Source organism: Schistosoma haematobium, chromosome 1, assembly GCF_000699445.3.
Source record: "Schistosoma haematobium chromosome 1, whole genome shotgun sequence".
NCBI classification, from domain to species: domain Eukaryota; kingdom Metazoa; phylum Platyhelminthes; class Trematoda; order Strigeidida; family Schistosomatidae; genus Schistosoma; species Schistosoma haematobium.
In genome coordinates this window covers 33,248,244-33,268,758 of record NC_067196.1, presented here as the reverse complement: position 1 = coordinate 33,268,758, position 20,515 = coordinate 33,248,244, and the positions used below count along the sequence as shown (strand labels likewise).

At 33.0% G+C, this 20,515-nt stretch overlaps 1 protein-coding gene across 1 annotated transcript in view; it reads right to left on the bottom strand.

The window, feature by feature from the left end:
• The window catches only part of MS3_00010099 (uncharacterized protein), a gene marked incomplete at its 5' end in the record, with an annotated part of 44,821 nt that overhangs the window by 3,336 nt on the left and 20,970 nt on the right, over positions 1 to 20,515 (bottom strand). The window contains 4 exons of the mRNA XM_051218436.1: positions 6,953 to 7,063; positions 9,441 to 9,806; positions 12,787 to 12,912; positions 19,813 to 19,863. Of these exons, the coding sequence (XP_051073772.1) occupies positions 6,953 to 7,063; positions 9,441 to 9,806; positions 12,787 to 12,912; positions 19,813 to 19,863 (654 nt within the window). The remainder of the gene's footprint in view (positions 1 to 6,952; positions 7,064 to 9,440; positions 9,807 to 12,786; positions 12,913 to 19,812; positions 19,864 to 20,515) is intronic.

Below are 20,515 nucleotides of genomic sequence, written 5' to 3'. Positions count from 1 at the left end.
GCATTCCTTGCTCTTGGTCTCTTGTTGTTAATTTCTGTCTTCTTGTTCTTCCTTTCCTCAATGTTGTCTAGGGTTACGATGGAGATCTAATCCTTATGAAGATGCTTGTTGCGGCCCAGAATCTCCTGACACGTTAAAATTAGTGTTTCTTTGATGCTTCTCCATAGTGGTTTTCTCTTCTTTGAGATCTTGTAAGGCTGTGTTAAACTTTGTAATGCTGTTTCTCCAGTTGTCCAGTGTTCCTTTGGCTTCAGTCTCATCTTGACCAAAACCACATGATGATCTGAATCTATGTCAGCTCCTTTCTTGGTTCTCATGTTTTCCATGAACCTTTTGGACATGTTATTGATGCAAATATGATTGATCTGCTTTTCTGTGGTGTGGTCCGGTCAAACCCATATAGCTTAGTGTATGGGTTTGTGGGGGAATATTGTGCCACGTATAATCATTTTGTTGAAGGCTAATAAATTTGCAGATCTCTCACCATTCTCGTTCCTTTCTATCAGTCCATGTCGCCCCATGATACCTTCATATCCGATGTTGTCCATTCCGACTTTAAAATTCGGGTCTCCTATCAGGATGGCCAAGTCGTTTCCTGAGCACTTCTCGACGATCGACTTCACCCTCTCATAAAACTGTTCTTTATCGTTTTCATTGCAGTCATTGGTAGGTGCATAGTACTGGATAACATTAATTGTGATTCTCTTTGTCTTGAAGGATACTTTGATGATTCTGAATCCATGAGATTTCCATCCTATAAGTGCCTTTCATTCCTTTTTGGATAGCATCAGTGCAATTTTTTCTATGTATGGGACATTTTGTTCTTCATGGTCGAAATTCAATAACAGTAATCGTGAAGTCAATTTTTTAAATTCCAATTTTTAAAACAGTTGTATTTATCCACGTAATATCTTCTCTCTTCTGTTTGAAGGACACTAGAAGTCTTTTACATTGTCTGGACATTCCATGTACCTGCAGTAATTGTTGCTCCGGTTGTCAGAAGAGACATTATACTCGGTTATTTCAAAGAACCTTTGCTTTTACCATAAAGATATATTGAAAAGATTAAAAATTATTTTAAAATTTAAAAACTAATCAATTTGTAAACAAATAAGCATTTGATATTCATTAGACAAAGAATCGAGTACACTTTGTAACACAAATTTTATTTAATAGTCCTATTTCTCTAAAATTTTATCACAAATTCGTTGCAGTTCGAACGTGAAATGTAAGACAGAAACCGAACAACATAACAGTACATGATCGACTATTATTTGATAATTATAAATAAGAAAAAATAGATAGTGGCTAGCAGTGGAAACCACGACGCGCATTTCGTCCTATTAGGGACTCTTCAGCTGAATGTACTTGCATCCTAGAGTTGATGTTCACTCCAGGACTCGAACACGGTACCTTTCACTTCAAACGCTATCGCATTAACCACTTAGCTACTGAGTCCAGATAGCCACTTGCTTGTATAATGGGGTGAAGTTTAAATTCACTTGGTGTTATTTTTACTAGTAGCTAAGTGAATAACGCGATGACGTTTGAAGTGAACGGTAATGGGTTTGAGCCTCAAAGTGAACATAAACTCTGAGATGAAGGTACATACAGATCACGAGTCTTAAATAGGACGAAACGAGAGTCCTGAATTCCACTGCTAGCCACCATTCATCTTTGTTTATAATTTTTGTGATTTAAGACGATATCGAGGTAATCTGCACAGGATGTACATATGCCAATAAAAGATTGATCAATTGCAGTCCTAAATAACAAAAGGGAGATACATGTAAAAAAAACCCAACACCAAGTGAATTTATAAATGAGAAACTACCAAATGATACATTTTGTTTTTTCAATCAAAAATTTATATGATTGAAATCAAATTTAGAGACATAACCTCAGTTTGTGTTTTGAACAAAATCATGTGATTATTCAATCGATTTTTAGCTTATAACTTCTTTGTAATACATGTAGGATAGACAGATTCATTTAGATAGAGGGTTGTATGAACTGTCATTTTATTACTGTTTTTATATTTTTAATTTCTTTGGTAGAAGAATAGAAACATTAATGAGATGGATAATGTTTAAAAAAATACAAGCAGATTTAGTCAATTTACAATCATTGGAGAAAATCTCATCTACTTAATTGATTCATGTTTGTGATTTGTATGAACTTTAACCAATTACATGGATACAAGGATTTGTAATTCATAAGAATAAGTTTGAAATTCTACTATTCGTTTAACAAACTACAATGATAACTTTCTTTTCAAGTAATTTTTCAGTATTATTCTTCAAAGGCTAATTCTTAAACTCAATAGACGAAATAATGTGAATTCTGGTTCTCATTAATCAGGTATTTCGCATGAGTATGAAATAGTTGTTTAGTTTTACTCTTCTACTATTCCCTAGCTGATATCAATCAATCCATAGTGAAAAGTATCTACAAACTATTCGAATTTTTCCATAAAACTATGACGATTAACAATTACCCATTATCTCGGTAGGGTGAGAGACTAAATTCCCACTGTTTAGTACCTTATCAGTGGGTTAAATAAGTAACTTTCAACCATTACACAACCGGTTACATATCTATCTCTCTTCGATTTTTTTGTGACTTATATTTTTGTTTGTCCAACAACAGGAGTAAATCTTAGTTTAATACAAAGATTTACATCAAATTGTTTGGTTGCAATAAAATCTCAATTCGTTATTTATGGGAGTTCATACTTCCCTATAAGCCAATAATTATATTTAAAGTAATTTGTACGTAAACAGTTAACAATGAATTGAATAACTTTATAATTAACTATCTTTCTGTTATGGTTCATTAACAATATGAATAAAATGGTTTTCTTTTCTTTTCAGAATTATATCCACAATACAAAATACACCTTAATGTTCTAACATTGTGTTTACTAGACATTACAACTTATCTCTAAATCAGCTGATCTAATTTACTGATGATAAACTTATAAAATGTGATCTTTTCGAAATATAGTCATTTTTATTTTAATGATACTTTTTAAATAATCAAGATGGTAAACAAATCTACATATTAGCAAGTTCATGTTGATTTCATGTTTATTTACGTAAACTTACAACATAAATCAATGATGTTATATTTTAGTATAATTAAAAATAAAGTGAAAGTCATTAACCTATACAATTAGAAACAAATAATGTACGTTTGCCAATTTATTCAAATATATCAGAGTATATTTTAATGTTAGTCAAAACAAACCTTATTTAGATGTATACGATTAGTAATGTCAACAAACATTTTATTCAAGTTTATTAAATTTTTACTCATGTGGCTAAATTCATATTCCTTACTATTCATAGATATACCTATTACTCAGGGATTCAATCATCTGGAACTATGTGTACTGTGAATGTCTATGGTTGGAAATTCTGTTAATAATATACCTTTAAAATTTGTTGTGTGTATATTAATACTCTGGGATTACAACACATACGTAGTGTTGAGATTGTCAATTGTATCATTTATTTGGGAAGATTAATCAGTCCTAATCAACCGATGATTGACTTAATTTATACCCAAACTAGGATTCGTAATTCTCACTTGAGAAATGTAAACATGAGTACATTATATTTTGTTACACTATTGTGAAACGAATTTGATGACTCACACAATGTTAGCTTACCTCAACATCTGAGGGAAAACACGGTATACAATGGACAGCTAAGAAACAATTAGACGATTTGGACTTCGCAGATGACCTAGCCCTCCTATCGCATACACACCAACAAATGCAGAATAACACAGACAATGTAGCAGCAGTCTCTGCATCAGTAGGCCTCAATATACACAAGGGGGAAACCAAGGTCCCCAAATACAACACGGAGAACAGCAATCCAATCACTCTTGATGGCAAAACTCTGGAAGACATAGAATCATTCACATACATGGGAAGCATCATCGATGAACAAGGAGGATTGGACGAAGACGTAAAGGCGAGGATTGGAAAAGCAACGGCTGCATTCCTTCAATTGAAGAACATATGGAACTCAAAACAACTATTGCCAAGCCAACATCAAAGTCAGACCCTTCTATATGAATTTCAACACAGTTCTACTCTACGAAGATGAAACTTGGAGAACTACAACAACCATCATCAAGAAGGTGCAAGTATTTATAAATAGCTGTCTACGCAAGATACTCAACATCCATTGGCCGGATACCATCAGCAATAGCCTTCTGTGGGAGAGAACAAACCAGCTTCCAGCTGAAGAAGAAATTAGGAAAAGACGATGGAAATGGATAGGACATACACTACACAAGTCATCAAACTGCATCACGAGGCAAGCCCTAACTTGGAATCCTGAAGGGAAGCGGAAAAGTGGAAGGCCAAAGAACACATTACATCGGGAAATAGAAGTAGATATAAAAAGGATCAATAGGAACTGGGAAGAGCTGGAAAGGATTGCCAAGGACAGGGTTAGATGGAGAATGCTGGTGAGCGGCCTACGTTCCTTCACGAGGAGTAACAGACGTAAGTAAGTAAGTAAGTAACAATGTTAGCTTAAAGGACTTATCAAATTATTTATGAATTATTGTTTAATTATTACTTTATCAAATTACAAATATTATATAAGGTCGAGAAAATCCCTTTTAAGACGTTGAGAATATACAATAGAGATGACAACAATGTATGTGAAACAAACAATAGTAATATCAACTTAAACAGGCGAAGATGGATCGAACTATACAAGTTGTGTTTAATTTCTCTGAATGACAAAGTCAAAGAATGGTAATAATCTTCAAGAATGTCGAATTTTGTAGTGACGAAATAAAAATCTGTAGACCCTTTCATTTGTTTGGGCAAATAGTAGAAAGAATTAGAATGTGGAAATCCAAAGTTGCATTCCATTGAAGAAAATGAATGCTGTTTTTAATTGATCATTAACAGTGAACATTTGTTAATCATTACTTTGATTTATTTTTACCTAACTACTTCCTTCTATCAGTACTATCCATTACATATGTTATTCATATGTATATATGTATATAATGGTAAAAACGTTAGTATATTATTAAGTGAAGTATTTAGTATTTAGTCAATTAATTCATTGTCCAAACATCTTATTTCTTATAATTCATAATCAGATTAAAGGTATTTTAAATACAAATGTGGAAATATGGAACAAGAGTGGTTATTTAAACAGGTGGATTTAAATTTATTTGATTGTACCCATAGGTTAACACTTGGGAAAAATGTGAAAATCCTTGTTATTGTTATTTTTAATTTTTCATATTTTCTTATTGTTGATATTTAGGAATAGGATTAATTAGTTTCTACTGGATAACGTTCAATAGATAATGTGTTGTCATTTGAAGATAAAGTTACTCAGTTTGAGCCCAATTGTGAACAACAAAACCGGAATACGGGTACATTGCACTGACGAGTTCTGAATGGGAGGAAAAATGCGTCCTGTATTCCACTGCCAAATATCATACACGCTTGCTAATATATCAAATAATAGTAACAATAGTAATAATAATAATTATTCTTAAGTCTTTGTGTGGTGTTGATTTTGCCAAGCTAGATAGTTTAACTATGAAGCTTTTATTGTTATTCTGGACAACATCTTCATTTCCTAATTCATATACAAGTGAGCTTTCTAATCATTCCACAAGTGATCTATCTATTTATTATGACGACATTTTTGTAATTAGTTTTCTTGGTAGGTTTGGTCATCTTCGTTTGCTTTCGTGAAATCATGTTCTTACATGCAGCATTCACTCACTAAACGAACGGGAAAACGCCTGAAAAAGATTGATGCAGTGCACAAATGGGACACTGGAAAACTTATGAGCCACAAATTCATAAGAGTGTGTCCCATCTCGAAAATATCCCCTGATGCACTCGGATTTAGTGAAAAAGAAGTTTAAACATCCAAGTTATTCACAAAACACTGTTCATCTTTCACTATTGACAGTTACTGCATAAATTTAAGGTAATTTAAGCTACCAATGTGGGTCAGCTGAGATGATGGTGGCTAGCAGTGGAAGCCAGGAGGCGCGTTTCCTTCTATTTTGGATTCGTCAGCTGGATGTACCTGAATCCTAGAGTTGGTACTCAAGTAAGTAATACAAAAATGAATTAGCAATATGAGTGTTTATAATTCGGTTAGAATGGATAACAACAGAACATTCAGACATATCTTTATTGATAATCATTATTATGGTCATCAAAACCGAGGAATCAGCTAACGAGTCTCAAACAGGGAGTGATGCGCATCCCTCTTTTCACTGCTAGCAACATCCGATCTATTTTTATGCGATGTCAGCCATCTTAAACTGAACATAAGAGGAAATATAATGCACTGTCGAATTCTGTCGGACGTTAGTAGAACAGTAGAAAAAGTTTAGTCAATGATGTGAATGAGTCAAACTGACCCATTTTTATGTGTTAAATGAGATGGCTTTATTTTTTCTTGATTTTTGCAGGCTTTAAAGGACACTTTATATTACCATGAAATGATATCACAATGATTTCAGTTGGTTTATAAAAATTGGCTTTTATATTACGGAAGGATATTAGATTAAACGCTTCTGAAGAATGTTAATGAATTCTGCTTCATTCAATTTTATTAATAGTTATGACAAACTAAGAGGAAATTTCAAGTAAATTAGTTCAGTTGAGTTTTTTTAAGACAATTTATGCAGTAATTTTGGTGTTGAACTGTTATCAACAAAAGAGGCATTGAAAATATTGAAGCATAGAATAACTAGTTAGACCTAGTTTCAGAAGAACGATGAAAACTCCATGACGAAACCATCCAGCTCAGAGAACAAAACTCCACCAAAATCATCCACCTGAGCTAAAAATGTTCTCAACCATCTCAAGATCTTTCTTTTTTGGATGAATTCATATAGTAGTTGAATCATATCCAAATATTTAATTAATATAAGAACTTACTTTTAATTGTCTAATTTGTTTTGCTTGTTTCCTAATGGTTTCTTCTAAATCATTTTGATATTGTTGCATAGCTAATTGTTCTTTTGATATTTGATACAATGATATATTATTCTGTAATAGGAAAAATCACTACAAGCTTTATTCTCTTTTTTAAAAAGGGTTTGTTCGCTATATAATTAACAAATAAATGTGCCACAGTTGATAAGTTATGTGCAAAGATCATTCTATGCTGCTATGCTAATTTGTTTCTAAACTAAAATTTTTATTAGTTACTCTTCATTAGGGATAAACTATTCAAGTATGTAGATAATTTTTAAAACTATAGAGAGCTAACGTAATTTAAATAAAACTAATGGTTATGGAATCGATAAACACCAATTAGTGTTAATATTATGTCAATGCAACAGGTATCAATAATGAATAAAATTGCCAATATTTATGGGTGAATTTTTATTATTAGTAAAATAACATCATATGTTATAATCGTTATTATTTACTCTTTCAGTGTACTAAATTACCAATGGACTGTATATGACAAGCGTATATCCATTCTTTCAAGAGTAGTGAAAATTTAGTTATTGTCGATAAGGATCTGTAGACTTGTACTCTTTTTAAAATAGGATTTAAACACATCAGTATTGGGTTCTGTATCGTTGTGACAGATAAGGTAATCGGAATTTACACGTTACTGAGGATGCAATTATCTAGAAAAGAACGAATAGTTTTGTGCATTTTTTTAGTTATATGAATACTGGATCGTTTAAGTTATAAAAACGAAAACGGATTAATTTTACATTCATACTAGTTCATCGGTTTGTCGCGTTTTATGTAATTCCGTTAATATTATATGTTTACCGTACAGTAAGTTAACTTATACGTAAGTTATCAGATTTATTCGTTTCTTGTACTTTGTATCAAGCAACAAACATATATTCGCTAAACGGTATTTGCCTTACTAGGTATTATATACAGTGGAAACAAACCTATTTTCTTTCGACGAAAGTAAAATAGAGAATTTCTGCAAAGCAGGGTTAGTCAATTATTATTACATACGAAATCCTGGTCATACTGACTTGTTATTAAAGCCGTATCAACCAAAACTACACCCTGTATCTAGTATTTCAATTTGTTAAATTTTTTTTCAATTCGCGTCCCATAAGAGATTTGAATCCTTGCTATGCACTGAAGCGGTCAAAGGTATTACATTTCAGTGTTCAAATTTGAAATGAGTAATCTATTCGTGATTTCTTTTATTCCGATTATCAATTCACTTTTCTGTTTCATATTCTGAATAAACATCTTTCATTTGTATTTCTGCATACTTTTCTCTTCTCAGCTACATTTATCACGTAGTTTTCTAAGTTTGTTAATAACTAATAACTTAGTTACTATACTATAGTATATTCATCCGCTTACAACTCTTAATGAGCGTTCATTAGTTATACTCCACTGAACAGATAGAATTTCCATCTCAGTTTCAATACATTTAAAACCTCCATCATAAATTATTTGCTTGTCTTATCCTAACACTTGTTAAATTTTTACTTCCTTATATTATTATTATTTTCACCCTTATATTCCTTCCTTGATTATTACGCAAGCTCATTTGATAATAATTCATGATGCAATCTTCTATTCTTCCACGGACATATATTTTCCATATAACTAAATACGAATGTACAGCTTAAGTAAATGGTTTTTCTCACTGAATTCTCTTTATTTTTATTCAATGACACAATAGGATATTTTAATTCCACATACATTAAACACAATATATACATTTGGTAAAAAACAATGTGAATACACAACAACGGAGAATAATAGAAATAATAATTAAAAAAAGATCAATATTAAAAATCAATGGGAGTATTTCTGTCTAGAAAATAATTTTCCTAAAGTGTTAACATAATGTTCATTAATATAAATAGCCGTATTATGCAATCAGCTAGCTTGTAGGGACTTATTCAAATTAATGATAGTTTTCATGATATAAGCGAATAAATATTTGGAAATCATAACCATAGAATAGCTGCTACATCCTTGTTTACGATTGCCTAGCAGCTTATATCCATGACCCTAAGTGAAATCGAACCTAAGATTCTCAAGTTTCATGATTACTACAACACCTTCAAGTTAATAACTGTGACGAAACAACCTGTTTATGATTACTGGTTTTGAATGACTACTAAACCTATCAATATTATGCACTACTGAGAAGCTTTTTATTGATGAAATTTTCAATTGATTTCAAAATTATCAAATACCTATTTGTTATTGAATTAAAATTGAGATTAAATTCGAAGCATCATGACTACATTGTGAGGCTACCGGTTTAACATTTAGTTATAAGTGATGTTACCTTTTAACTTTAGTCAGTGTTTATAAATATCAATGTCCTTAAACAAATACTTATTCCTAAATCCTTATAATATTTAAGGAGCGTTTATTTTTCATAAATAACATACTAAAGTTAGGTTTTATGAATTACTTTTTCCGGGTACGTCATATGCGTTGGATTCATTGGAGATTCACGTTGGTGATGATTTTGATCAGGTTGTGTATATTCTTTGTTATTTTGTTTGCGATCGTTAATACTTTTATCATCGTTACTTTTGTTACTCTCATAAGTTCCATCATTTCTTTTCACATTATTTGTGTTGACATTACTACTGTTGTCATTGTTAATATTGTTGGAAGTTAATTTCTGTAAAACAGTTTTATAATTCTCTGATAATTGATTATTCTCTTCTTGTAAAGTTTTAATTGTAACCTCTTTCAGTTGAATTTTCTGTTGTAATTCTTCATATTCATTGAAAAGTTTTTGGTTTTGTCTTGATATATTATCAAATGTTGTCTACAATTTATTTTGATCATATTTATGAAAAATTGTAAACAAATATTTTGGATAGCATAAACTTATAAAAGAAACAAGTATAATTCAGCAGAATTCACGCAAACTCCGTTTGAAATTGAATACTCACTGACTAAATGATACTGAGGGCTCTGGGTCCGAACCCTGTGGGCAGGATCGTGGATGCGAACTACTGAGTAGTCCCACAATAGCACGAAACGGCCATCCAGTGCTTCCAGGTTTTCAATGGTGGTCTAACATCAATTCGTTCATGATCTCAACCAAAAACTTAATAATCTCTACAACCCTATACTGATAACTTCGATAACAGCTGAGAATGATAATAATGTGATACGAAATAGACATATAATAAGAATACTAATGATTTATAAAATAGGAAGAGATAAGGAGAGTTAATAAAAAAAAGATTGGGGCAAGTGATTTTAAAATAAAATAGAAATAACATCTTTTTGAAGAAGTAACGGTTCTAAGGTTTACGAGGACAAACAAAGTAGATAAATATATAATTTTGTGTGTATACATAAGAATTGTTCTTATGACCTTTAATTTGGATATGCGAGACATTTCAGTGACTTTCAGTAAATTATTCTGAAACTAATGTATATAATCGAAAAAATTCATTTCATTCCATGTCCGTGTGATTAACGTAAAAACTGGTTGGAGACTGAATGGCACTGCTCAAAATCGTTTGCAATGGCGTAGCTGCATCCATTCTTTGTCCTCCTCCAAACTCTAAGCTTTCGGATTCCTCACAACTTTTGTCGTGCTTTTAATTTCATGGCTTCATATTTTCTTGAATCGTATCTTCGATGCCTAATCTATACTATTACCAGTGATACTGTTACTACCTCTACTATTCTGGGATTCGAACTGAAAATTTCATTTCTCTGTGCTGATGGTATATGGCAACTTGAACTGGCGTACATACATACCCGGTACTACGTTGTGACTTACTGACTGTAATCGTACAGATGGAACTTACTGAAAGGATTATTTGTTTTCGTAATGCGAAAGATGTGGGTTGTTTACAGACTCGGTAGGTGTTATTCTCATCAATTAGGAAGGACATTTATAGACATTCACTGATTAATCCCTTTAATCACAGCTTAACTAGCTTCATAGAATCAACTAAACATACACTGATTATCTTACCATTAATAACTTTGATTAGCTGTATTTTTACTGGTTCATTTGAGGAATTGATGAACCAGTTAAATTCTCAAGACTTATTATATAGTAATCTGATGATGTGATAAGTTACCATATCATTGGCTGTATCATCTTTTAGATGTAGTATTAATTGTAGTATTTTAATACTCACAGTCACAACATTTATCTCCTTGCTAGATCCGGAAATATACTCAATTAAACTAATTAGAAATTTATTTGGCAGCTACGTTTTCTTCAGTTCCTTTATTTCTCCTTCTACATTGTCCTCATAACATATGAATCTGATCATTCAAGTGAAGAAGTTAGACAGATTTATTTTATCATAAAAAGATTTGAAGTCTAACTTTTGTTCAGTGTTACTTAGTTTATAATGATTTTTTTAGGTACTTTCGACCTGTAATAAAAATTATCCTGAAATTCATACAAAGTTTTCACCAACTACTTAGTCTATTTTTGCTATATCCAAAACAGTCTTCATGAATTTTTTCTTTATATTTTTGACTACATAAAATACATTTGAGCTCTGTGACACTATTTTAATGAATTATTTTGTATATTATATTTTACAGAGAAGTACTTATTAGCAAATCGAAGCCAGTATGAATAAGTCTATTTGTTTGTCTAGAAGAATGTTGGAAACTGGAGACAAATTCAAAAAGTTGTATATGGCATAAGAGTTCATGTGAAGGATGACTATGTTCCTATTACATAAATCTATAAATAACCATTTAAATCTATGTGAGTAATAACACAAGCAAACAGAAATCATTGAACAAATATAGCCACTTCATTTTTACCCATTTTCCTGATCATTCTGTATTTTTAAATGACATACTTGTATATCAATAAATAAAGGGATCAATGTTGATTCTTTTGATTATATAGTTAATGCGCACTATTTTATTTCTTGAAGTGATCTCAGTGAAGAAATCATACACGAAACAACAGAAAACAGAATATATATTTGAATTGAACGTTAAAGAAAATGATATTCATACATTTAATAATCGAGTCCTACTGATATGATGACTATGGTTAGCTTTACATATACAGGCTGTTCTAATTCGGGTTGAAATTGATATGTACTATCAAAGTTAATTTGTACTTAATTGTAACTCTACCAATCGTAAGCAAACTGTTGAATGAACGTCTTCATATATGAAGAGTATATAATGACTAGTCTTGTAAACAGTATTATACAACCCTATTATTATCGATTTAATTCAGATTGTAATTTTATTAAATAAATCTAAGCCATTTAATCAGTGTTTATGTTTGTACAGCTAGTTGATCGTGAATCGTAATTCAATGATAATTCTCTGGACTATAATAAAGCATAACTTCGATTTTTACATCATTTATTTCAAAACTGTAGTTTGAATCATACGTTGAGTCTTAATAGTAAGTGGTGAATAACAAGATTCTAAGAAGTAAATTATGATCTATTCTGAGTAGCTGACAAATAAACATAAGTAGTACTTCAGAAAATTCATAAAAAAGATAATTACTTCATATTTGATAAATGACAAATATTGTAATACATTTTTTTGTAACAAGAATCACTTGCTTAAAATAATCCACAGTATCCAATGATAAAGAATCCACTAAAAAAATTATACAAACTGTTGTCTAGTGTTTTGTACTTTGTTATTTTAGCGTGAATTAATTAATTTATGGTTGAAACACCCATGGATCCATGACAAATGCCACTTACAGATTAGAATAATCACTGAGAATCCTTTTCGTCTCAACTATGAATTAAGTAATTTGTCTCTTTTCTTTTCACACTTACCTGTAAGTTAAATAAATTCGTTTGATGTATCTCCAAAGCTTTTTCAAGTTTTTCATTTTTCTCTTTTTCTTGATTTATGATAAATTGTGTATGACGTTGTATACCGGCAAATTTAATTACAATTATCTATTTAAACAATGAATCAAAGTTAGAGATATATACATGGAAAGTAATTGAATTATTCAGTAGAACTAATTTTAATGATTATTACCTAATCATTTAAAAATTTGTTTTTGTAACAGATTGACATACAAATAAGAACCCTTTTTCATAAATTTTGGAAAAGCGATGAAAAGACGGAGTTGATCTGTTCAAACGAGTTTTTTGTTAACAGAACGCTGTCTGCAAAAACTGATAGAAACTTACTTACTTACTTACTTACACCTGTTACTCCTCGTGAAGGAGCATAGGTCGCTCACCAGCATTCTCCATCCAACCCTGTCCTGGGCAATCCTTTCCAGCTCCTTCCAGTTGTAATTCATCCTTTTCATATCTGCTTCTATTATCCGACGTAACGTGTTCTTTGGCCTTCCTCTTTTCCGCTTCCCTTCAGGATTCCAAGTTAGAGCTTGCCTCGTGATGCAGTTTGACGATTTGCGTAATGTATGTCCTATCCATTTCCATCGTCTTTTCCTAATTTCCTCTTCAGCTGGAAGTTGGTTTGTTCTCTCCCACAGAAGGCTATTGCTGATGGTATCCGGCCAATGGATGTTGAGTATCTTGCGTAGACAGCTATTTATAAATACTTGTACTTTCTTGATTGTGGTTGTTGTAGTTCTCCAAGTTTCAGCTCCATATAGTAGAATTGCCTTGACGTTCGTATTGAAGATTCTCACTTTGATATTGGTTGAAAGTTGTTTTGAGTTCCATATGTTCTTCAATTGTAGGAATGCGGCCCTTGCTTTGCCAATCCTCGCCTTTACATCTGCATCTGAACCTCCATGTCTATCGACGATGCTTCCCAGATATGTGAAGGATTCTACATCTTCCAGAGTTTCGCCATCAAGGGTGATTGGATTGCTGTTCTCCGCTTTGAATTTGAGGACCTTGGTTTTCCCTTTGTGTATGCTGAGGCCTACTGATGCAGAGACTGCTGCTACATTGGCTGTCTTTATCTGCATCTGTTCGTGTGTACGTGATAGGAGGGCTAGGTCGTCTGCGAAGTCCAAATTGTCTAATTGGTTCTGAGCTGTCCATTGTATTCCGTGTTTTCCTTCAGATGTCGAGGTCTTCATAGCCCAGTCGACCACCAGAAGAAAGAGGAAGGGAGAGAGTAAACAGCCTTGTCTGACTCCGGTCCTTACTTGGAATGCATCTGTCAGCTGTCCTCCATGCACTACTTTGCACTGTAGTCCGTCGTATGAGTTCCGGATAATATTGACAATCTTCTCAGGAACTCCGTAGTGTCGAAGAAGTTTCCATAATGTCCTCCTATCTACACTGTCGAATGCCTTTTCATAATCAATGAAGTTGATGTATAGTGACGAGTTCCACTCAACTGATTGTTCGACGATGATCCGTAGTGTTGCAATTTGGTCTGTGCACGACCGATCCTTTCGGAATCCAGCTTGTTGATCTCGAAGTTGGGCATCTACTGCATCCTTCATCCGGTTCAGCAACACTCTGTTGAAGACTTTCCCTGGTATTGACAGTAGTGTAATGCCTCTGTAGTTTTCACATTTGCTCAGATCTCCTTTCTTTGGAATCTTGATGAGGTGTCCTTCTTTCCAGTCCATCGGCACTTGTTCCTCCTCCCAAATCTTTTTGAATAGAGGGTAAAGCATGCTTGTGGTTACTTCGACGTCTGATTTCAGTGCTTCAGCTGGTATGTTGTCGGGTCCTGCTGCTTTCCCGTTCTTGATTTGTCTGACGGCCATTCTAATTTCTTCCGTCGTTGGTGGGTTGACATCTATAGGAAGATCTGTGTGTGCTGCTTCGATGTTCGGTGGATTCATTGGAGCCGGCCTATTCAGGAGTTCCTCGAAGTATTCTACCCATCTGTTTCGCTGTTGTTGAATTTCAGTGATTGGCTTGCCTTCTTTGTCTTTGACCGGCCTCTCTGGTTTACTGTATTTCCCTGATAGTTTCTTCGTTGTATCGTAGAGCTGTTTCATATTTCCTTCTCTAGCAGCTTTTTCTGCCGTCGTTGCTAATTCTTCCACGTATTTCTTCCTGTCGGCTCTAATGCTCCTCTTCACTTGCTTGTTTGCTTCTATGTATTCAGCTTGTGCTTGGACTTTCTCTGCTCGTGTTCGGCTGTTGTTAATTGCTGTCTTCTTGTTCTTCCTTTCTTTGATCTTGTCCAGTGTTTCTATAGAGATCCATTCCTTATGATGGTGTTTCTTTAGGCCCAGAACCTCTTGACACGTTGAAGTCAATGTTTCTTTGATGCCTTTCCAGTTGTCCTCCATGGTGGTTTCTCCTTCCTTCAGTAGATCTTGAAAGGCTTGGAATCTGTTGTTGAGAGCTATCTTGAATTCATTGAGTTTGTCAGTATCTCGAAGGAAGGCTGTATTGAACCTTTGTAGTGCTGTTTGTCCACTTGTCCAGTTCTTTTTTAGCTTCAGTTTTAAATTGGCTACAACTAGGTGGTGATCTGAAGCTACGTCAGCTCCTCTCCTGGTTCTCACATCTTCCATTGTCCTTCGGAAGTTTTTGTTGATGCAAATATGGTCTATTTGGTTCTCTGTAGTGTGGTCCGGTGAGATCCATGTAGCCTTGTGTATACGCCTGTGTGGAAATATTGTGCCTCCTATGACCAATTTGTTGAATGCACACAAATTTGCAAATCTTTCTCCATTTTCGTTCCTCTCTCCCAGTCCATGTCGTCCCATAATATCTTCATATCCAGTGTTGTCTATTCCGACTTTGGCATTTAGATCTCCCATCAGAATGGTGAGGTCCTTTCTTGAGCATTTCTCTATGATTGACTGCAGCCGCTCGTAGAATTGATCTTTAATGTCGTCGTTGCTATCATTGGTGGGTGCATAACATTGGATAATATTCATTAAGATCCCCTCCTTCTTTGTTTTGAATGATGCTTTGATGATTCTGGATCCGTGGGATTCCCATCATACAAGTGCATTTCGTGCTACTTTGGACAGCATTAGAGCAACTCCCTGTGTGTGTGGAGCATTTTCCTCTTCGTGACCGGAGTATAGCAGCATCTCTCCCGTAGCTAGCCTTTTCTGTCCAGCTTGAGTCCAGTGGGTTTCGCTGATTCCCAGTACTGCCAAGTTGTATCTCCTCATTTCCGTTGCTATTTGGCTGGTCTTCCCGGTTTCCCACATTGTTCTAACGTTCCATGTACCTATAAAAATTTTTGCTCTGGTTGTTAGAAGGGGCATCGGCCTCGTGGCTTCCGAAGGAATTCGGCTTTCACCATGAAGCGTCATAATTCTTCTAAATGAAGACCTTCTAACTCTCAGGGCAGAGTTAAAATGGTTTGAATTATTTTTTCTGGTAAGCGTTTTTTAGCGAGTTAGTTTTCTACGGGATGGGGACGCTAACCCCATGCCCAACCCTCCTCCTTTACCCGGGCTTGGGACCGGCAGTAACTCTAGAAGAGCTACAGGCGGAGTTTGATAGAAACTAGTAAAAATAAAACCATCTGGTTTAATTCACAAAAACAACTGATTGTCATGACGTATTCACAACATTAACCACATCCCTTACTACTGTTCTACAAATGTCTAACATAATATAATATTTTGTTGCAAAAAAAGTGAACTAGTCAAGTATGACATGATTGATATTTAATTCCACCAATGAAAAAAGTGTGAATTTTAGTCAATGAAATTGTCACTGGGATTATGACGTTGTTTATACTGTTGAACACTTAGACTCATCAAAATACAATATTATCAGCGATTGGATTACTTTTAACGCTTTATGTTTTCTCTTTTATTCGGTTTACGATGGTTGAATCCATAGTCATGTTAACTGTACAAGCCGAGTCTATGAACACATCTCTGGATATTCTGTTATTATCCGTTCTAACTAAATCATAAATACATATATATTTAGCTTAGATTATTTAAAATTTACGTGATAATTGTTAGTAATTAATGATCTAGCTAAGTGGATAACGCGTTGGTGTTTGAAGCGGACGGTACTGAGTTCGAGTCCCAGAGTGGACATAAACTCTGGGATGAAAGTAAATACAACTCACGAGTCCCAAATAAGACAAAACGCGCGTCCTGAATTCCACTACTAACCACCATTCATCTTTGCTTATAATGCTTCTGATTTAAAGCAATATCGAGGCAATCTGCACAGGATGCATATATACCAACAAGAGACAGATCGATTGCAGTCCTAAACAACAATGGGAAGATACAAGCAAACAACACCAAGTGAAAAATGTATAATGCTTGCCAAATCAGTTGAATGTTCGAGATTCCTGCTCACTAAATCTGAATAAACTATATGACATTTTCTCATATAAGTCACATAATATAACATCAAGAAGTGATACTTTAAATCATGACACTGATATGCCGAAAATGGAACAGTGTTTAAACGTCTTGAAAACAAATTCTAAATAAATTATTTAACATTTTCATGAATAAATTTCTACATAAATCATCAGGGAATAAGAAAAAATAGTAAAATGATGATAGAAATAATAAGTTCACGAAACTGTAAATTGAATAGTGCCCATTTATAAATGAATACAATTCAATTTTACTCTTGTCTGGGTTTTGATATTCGTAGGAGAGTTTTATGAATTACTTTGTTTGGTGAAGGTCAGATACCAAGGGTCATATATTAAGAGGCCTTTAAAAATTTCTTTAGGTCTTGTTCAAGACTACTTATTGATACATATTTACACATGGCTTAATTCAATTATACCACGTTTCCTAATGTATGCAATCTACTTAGACCTCTTATTCATAATCTTATAGTCAATATTTCCAACTTTGAGCTATTTGAAAGATGTTATTAACTAAGAGAATCATTGATTTTCGTCTTAGATTTATTGTAACTATTCTTCTTTTCTTAGGATACTGATTGTCAATTTCAAATCATGATGACGATTTGCTCACTGTAATCAAATTAGCTGTGGAAGAAAATATATGAGGTAGGAAATCGGGGGTTAAGAAGCATTCCACCATTGTATTGGAAAACTGAGTGTTTATGCTTCTTTTTCTAACTTACTTACATATCTTTCGTAAGTCATTAACTGTAAAGACAATAAATTAGTCTATACACAATCAACAATGAGAAGGTATTGTCTATTCTGAAAACGGCTTAACGTTTTCATCAAGATCCTTACTATAATAAACTGGTCATGATAGATGCTATATGTGTGGTAGAACAATTTATGACTGGAAACAAGTGTGAGATAAAATGTTATTAATCTTTTTCAACCTAGTAACTACAAATATGAAGAAATCTCTTGTTTCATATATTTTAATAGTATTAGTATGAACTGTGAACTAAAACGTAAAAGAACAAATTGGCTAATTAATTTTATAATCATCCAATTAAATGATTTGACTGTTTTGTGATAAGCAATTCGTTTAGCAATAAAAATAATTTAATAGTAACAACATTAATAAAATGCTTTCAATTGATCTTCGAAAAATAAATAAAAAAGAGAAAAGCTTTAAAAAAAGGGAAAGATGATGGAAGTATATGTATTGTGATATTGATTATTACCATAACAACTGGAATGGTTAATTTGTCTCGATTTATCTAAAAATGGCGAATTTTTGTAGACCAAATCTGTTTCCTTTTTTTTCTTACGTTTACTGATATGCTACTCTATCTCGTTAATGATCACCAATATGTGAAAATATCAGTTAGACATACAAATGTCAATCATTTAGTTGAAAATTACTTTTAAAAGAAAATAATAAACTATTAGGGTTGATACCTATGATCACATAAAGTATTAAAAGAAATAAACTTCTGAAGTGATATGATGTGATTAGAAAACGTTAAACAGTTTTCAGTCCCAAAAGTATTTGACGAAAGTAATAAAATATACCTAGGTGACATTTTAAGGTAGTGTTTTCAAAGAATAATATTCTGAATGGGTATGAATGTAGTGGTAAAGTGATCTTGTTAATCGACTCTTAACAAATAAGTTTCCTTACTAGAAGTATTTCAAGAATTTGCATCTGGGTAGCTAGGTTGCAAAGCTTTAGCAGTACGACTTATACTAGTGTACAACAAACTGTATGAGGATGAGCGGTGTATTATGGTTGGATTATACGAATTTCATATTGTGAATTTATATATTTTCGGAATTCGTCTTTTTGAGAATTTTTTTTCTACTTCCATTTTAAAGGTTTCTTTTCATGTAACTTCTCAATGAATTGAGCTTCGATATGACTGATTATTCATTATCGACTACTTTTTTATTAGCATAGTGGTTTTGTAGAAATTGTTAAATCTTCTTAGCTTGAATCATGGACTGAACCTAAACAACCATGTTTTCACATATAATCTTGTCTTGATCGCTCAGGTTTTGAGTTTTGTCCTTTATCGTTATCGATTCCTGTTAGGAATTGATTCCGAGATATCATTATTGCATTAAGAATTATCATATAAGAGTCTCGCTGAATTTCAGATGAATATATGTAAAATACATTGGGAACACTGATCACCCAAGAAACATCACTGAAGTTATGATAACGACTTCATCTTTAACTTTAAAAGTGTGATAAAACGTTTTGTTAAGTCTTAACAGTAGTATGCCTTACTTCCAGAAATAGTCAATAAACAGTAGATTAAAACGTATTCAGTTAGATGGGAGCTTTTTGTTACATAGTAAGACTTAATAAGATTGTACACGTACTTGATTTTTATGACTTGAAATCACTATCTAACATAGATTATACTGAATTTAAAGATTAAATAGTAATCTTACAAAGTTTGCTTAACTCATATTTAACCACCACCTGAAAAATATTCATAAGAATTTCATCTTATCTGTAATGTTAAACTGATATCCAGTTAAGCATAAAATGAAATTATGTAATGAGTATGCTTACTCAACAAAATTCCATCACTTACTTGAAGTAATTGACTATAGTCTTTAAGAATTTGAATTGAATCTTTCAGACGCTTGAGTAAGGACAAAGAAAATAGGATATGATTAATTATATACTTATTACTGGAAAGACAGACATATCATTTTTTTTATATACCTGAAGCTTGTTGTAAGGGATGAGTTAAAGAAAAACTATGTAACTTTTACCAAGCTTAAGCCAATGAGGATAAACTCCAAGCACCTCAAGACATCCGCTAATATCAAAACCGAGTTGACTTAAATAGATATTAAGTCCGTTCATTTACCTAATAGACCAAAGAGGACAAGTTAAGTCAAACATTATACCATTCAGGTCATTTTGGTTTCCTGTAATTACTCATAAAGTGTATTATTGTTCAACTAATCAATTTTCCAGTACATTTCGCCTTAGCCAAACGACTAGTTACATTGAAAAGCATTAGATCGGTATGTCAAAATAGCTCAATCTGATATTTGATTATATCATTTGTACCATAGAATGAACAAAGATAGTGAAAGAAAACCTGATTTCCAATATAATTCAGGCTAGAGATTTCCTAGTTTAGAGTTCTCTTTCTCCTTCGTTCCATTCATAACTCCTTTTTGCATAAACTATTCTGAGAGCCTGGTCTTTCTCTCATAGCTTTATTTAAAAATTAGATTACAAACTAAGCATATTTTATGAAAAAAATATGTCCAAATAATTAC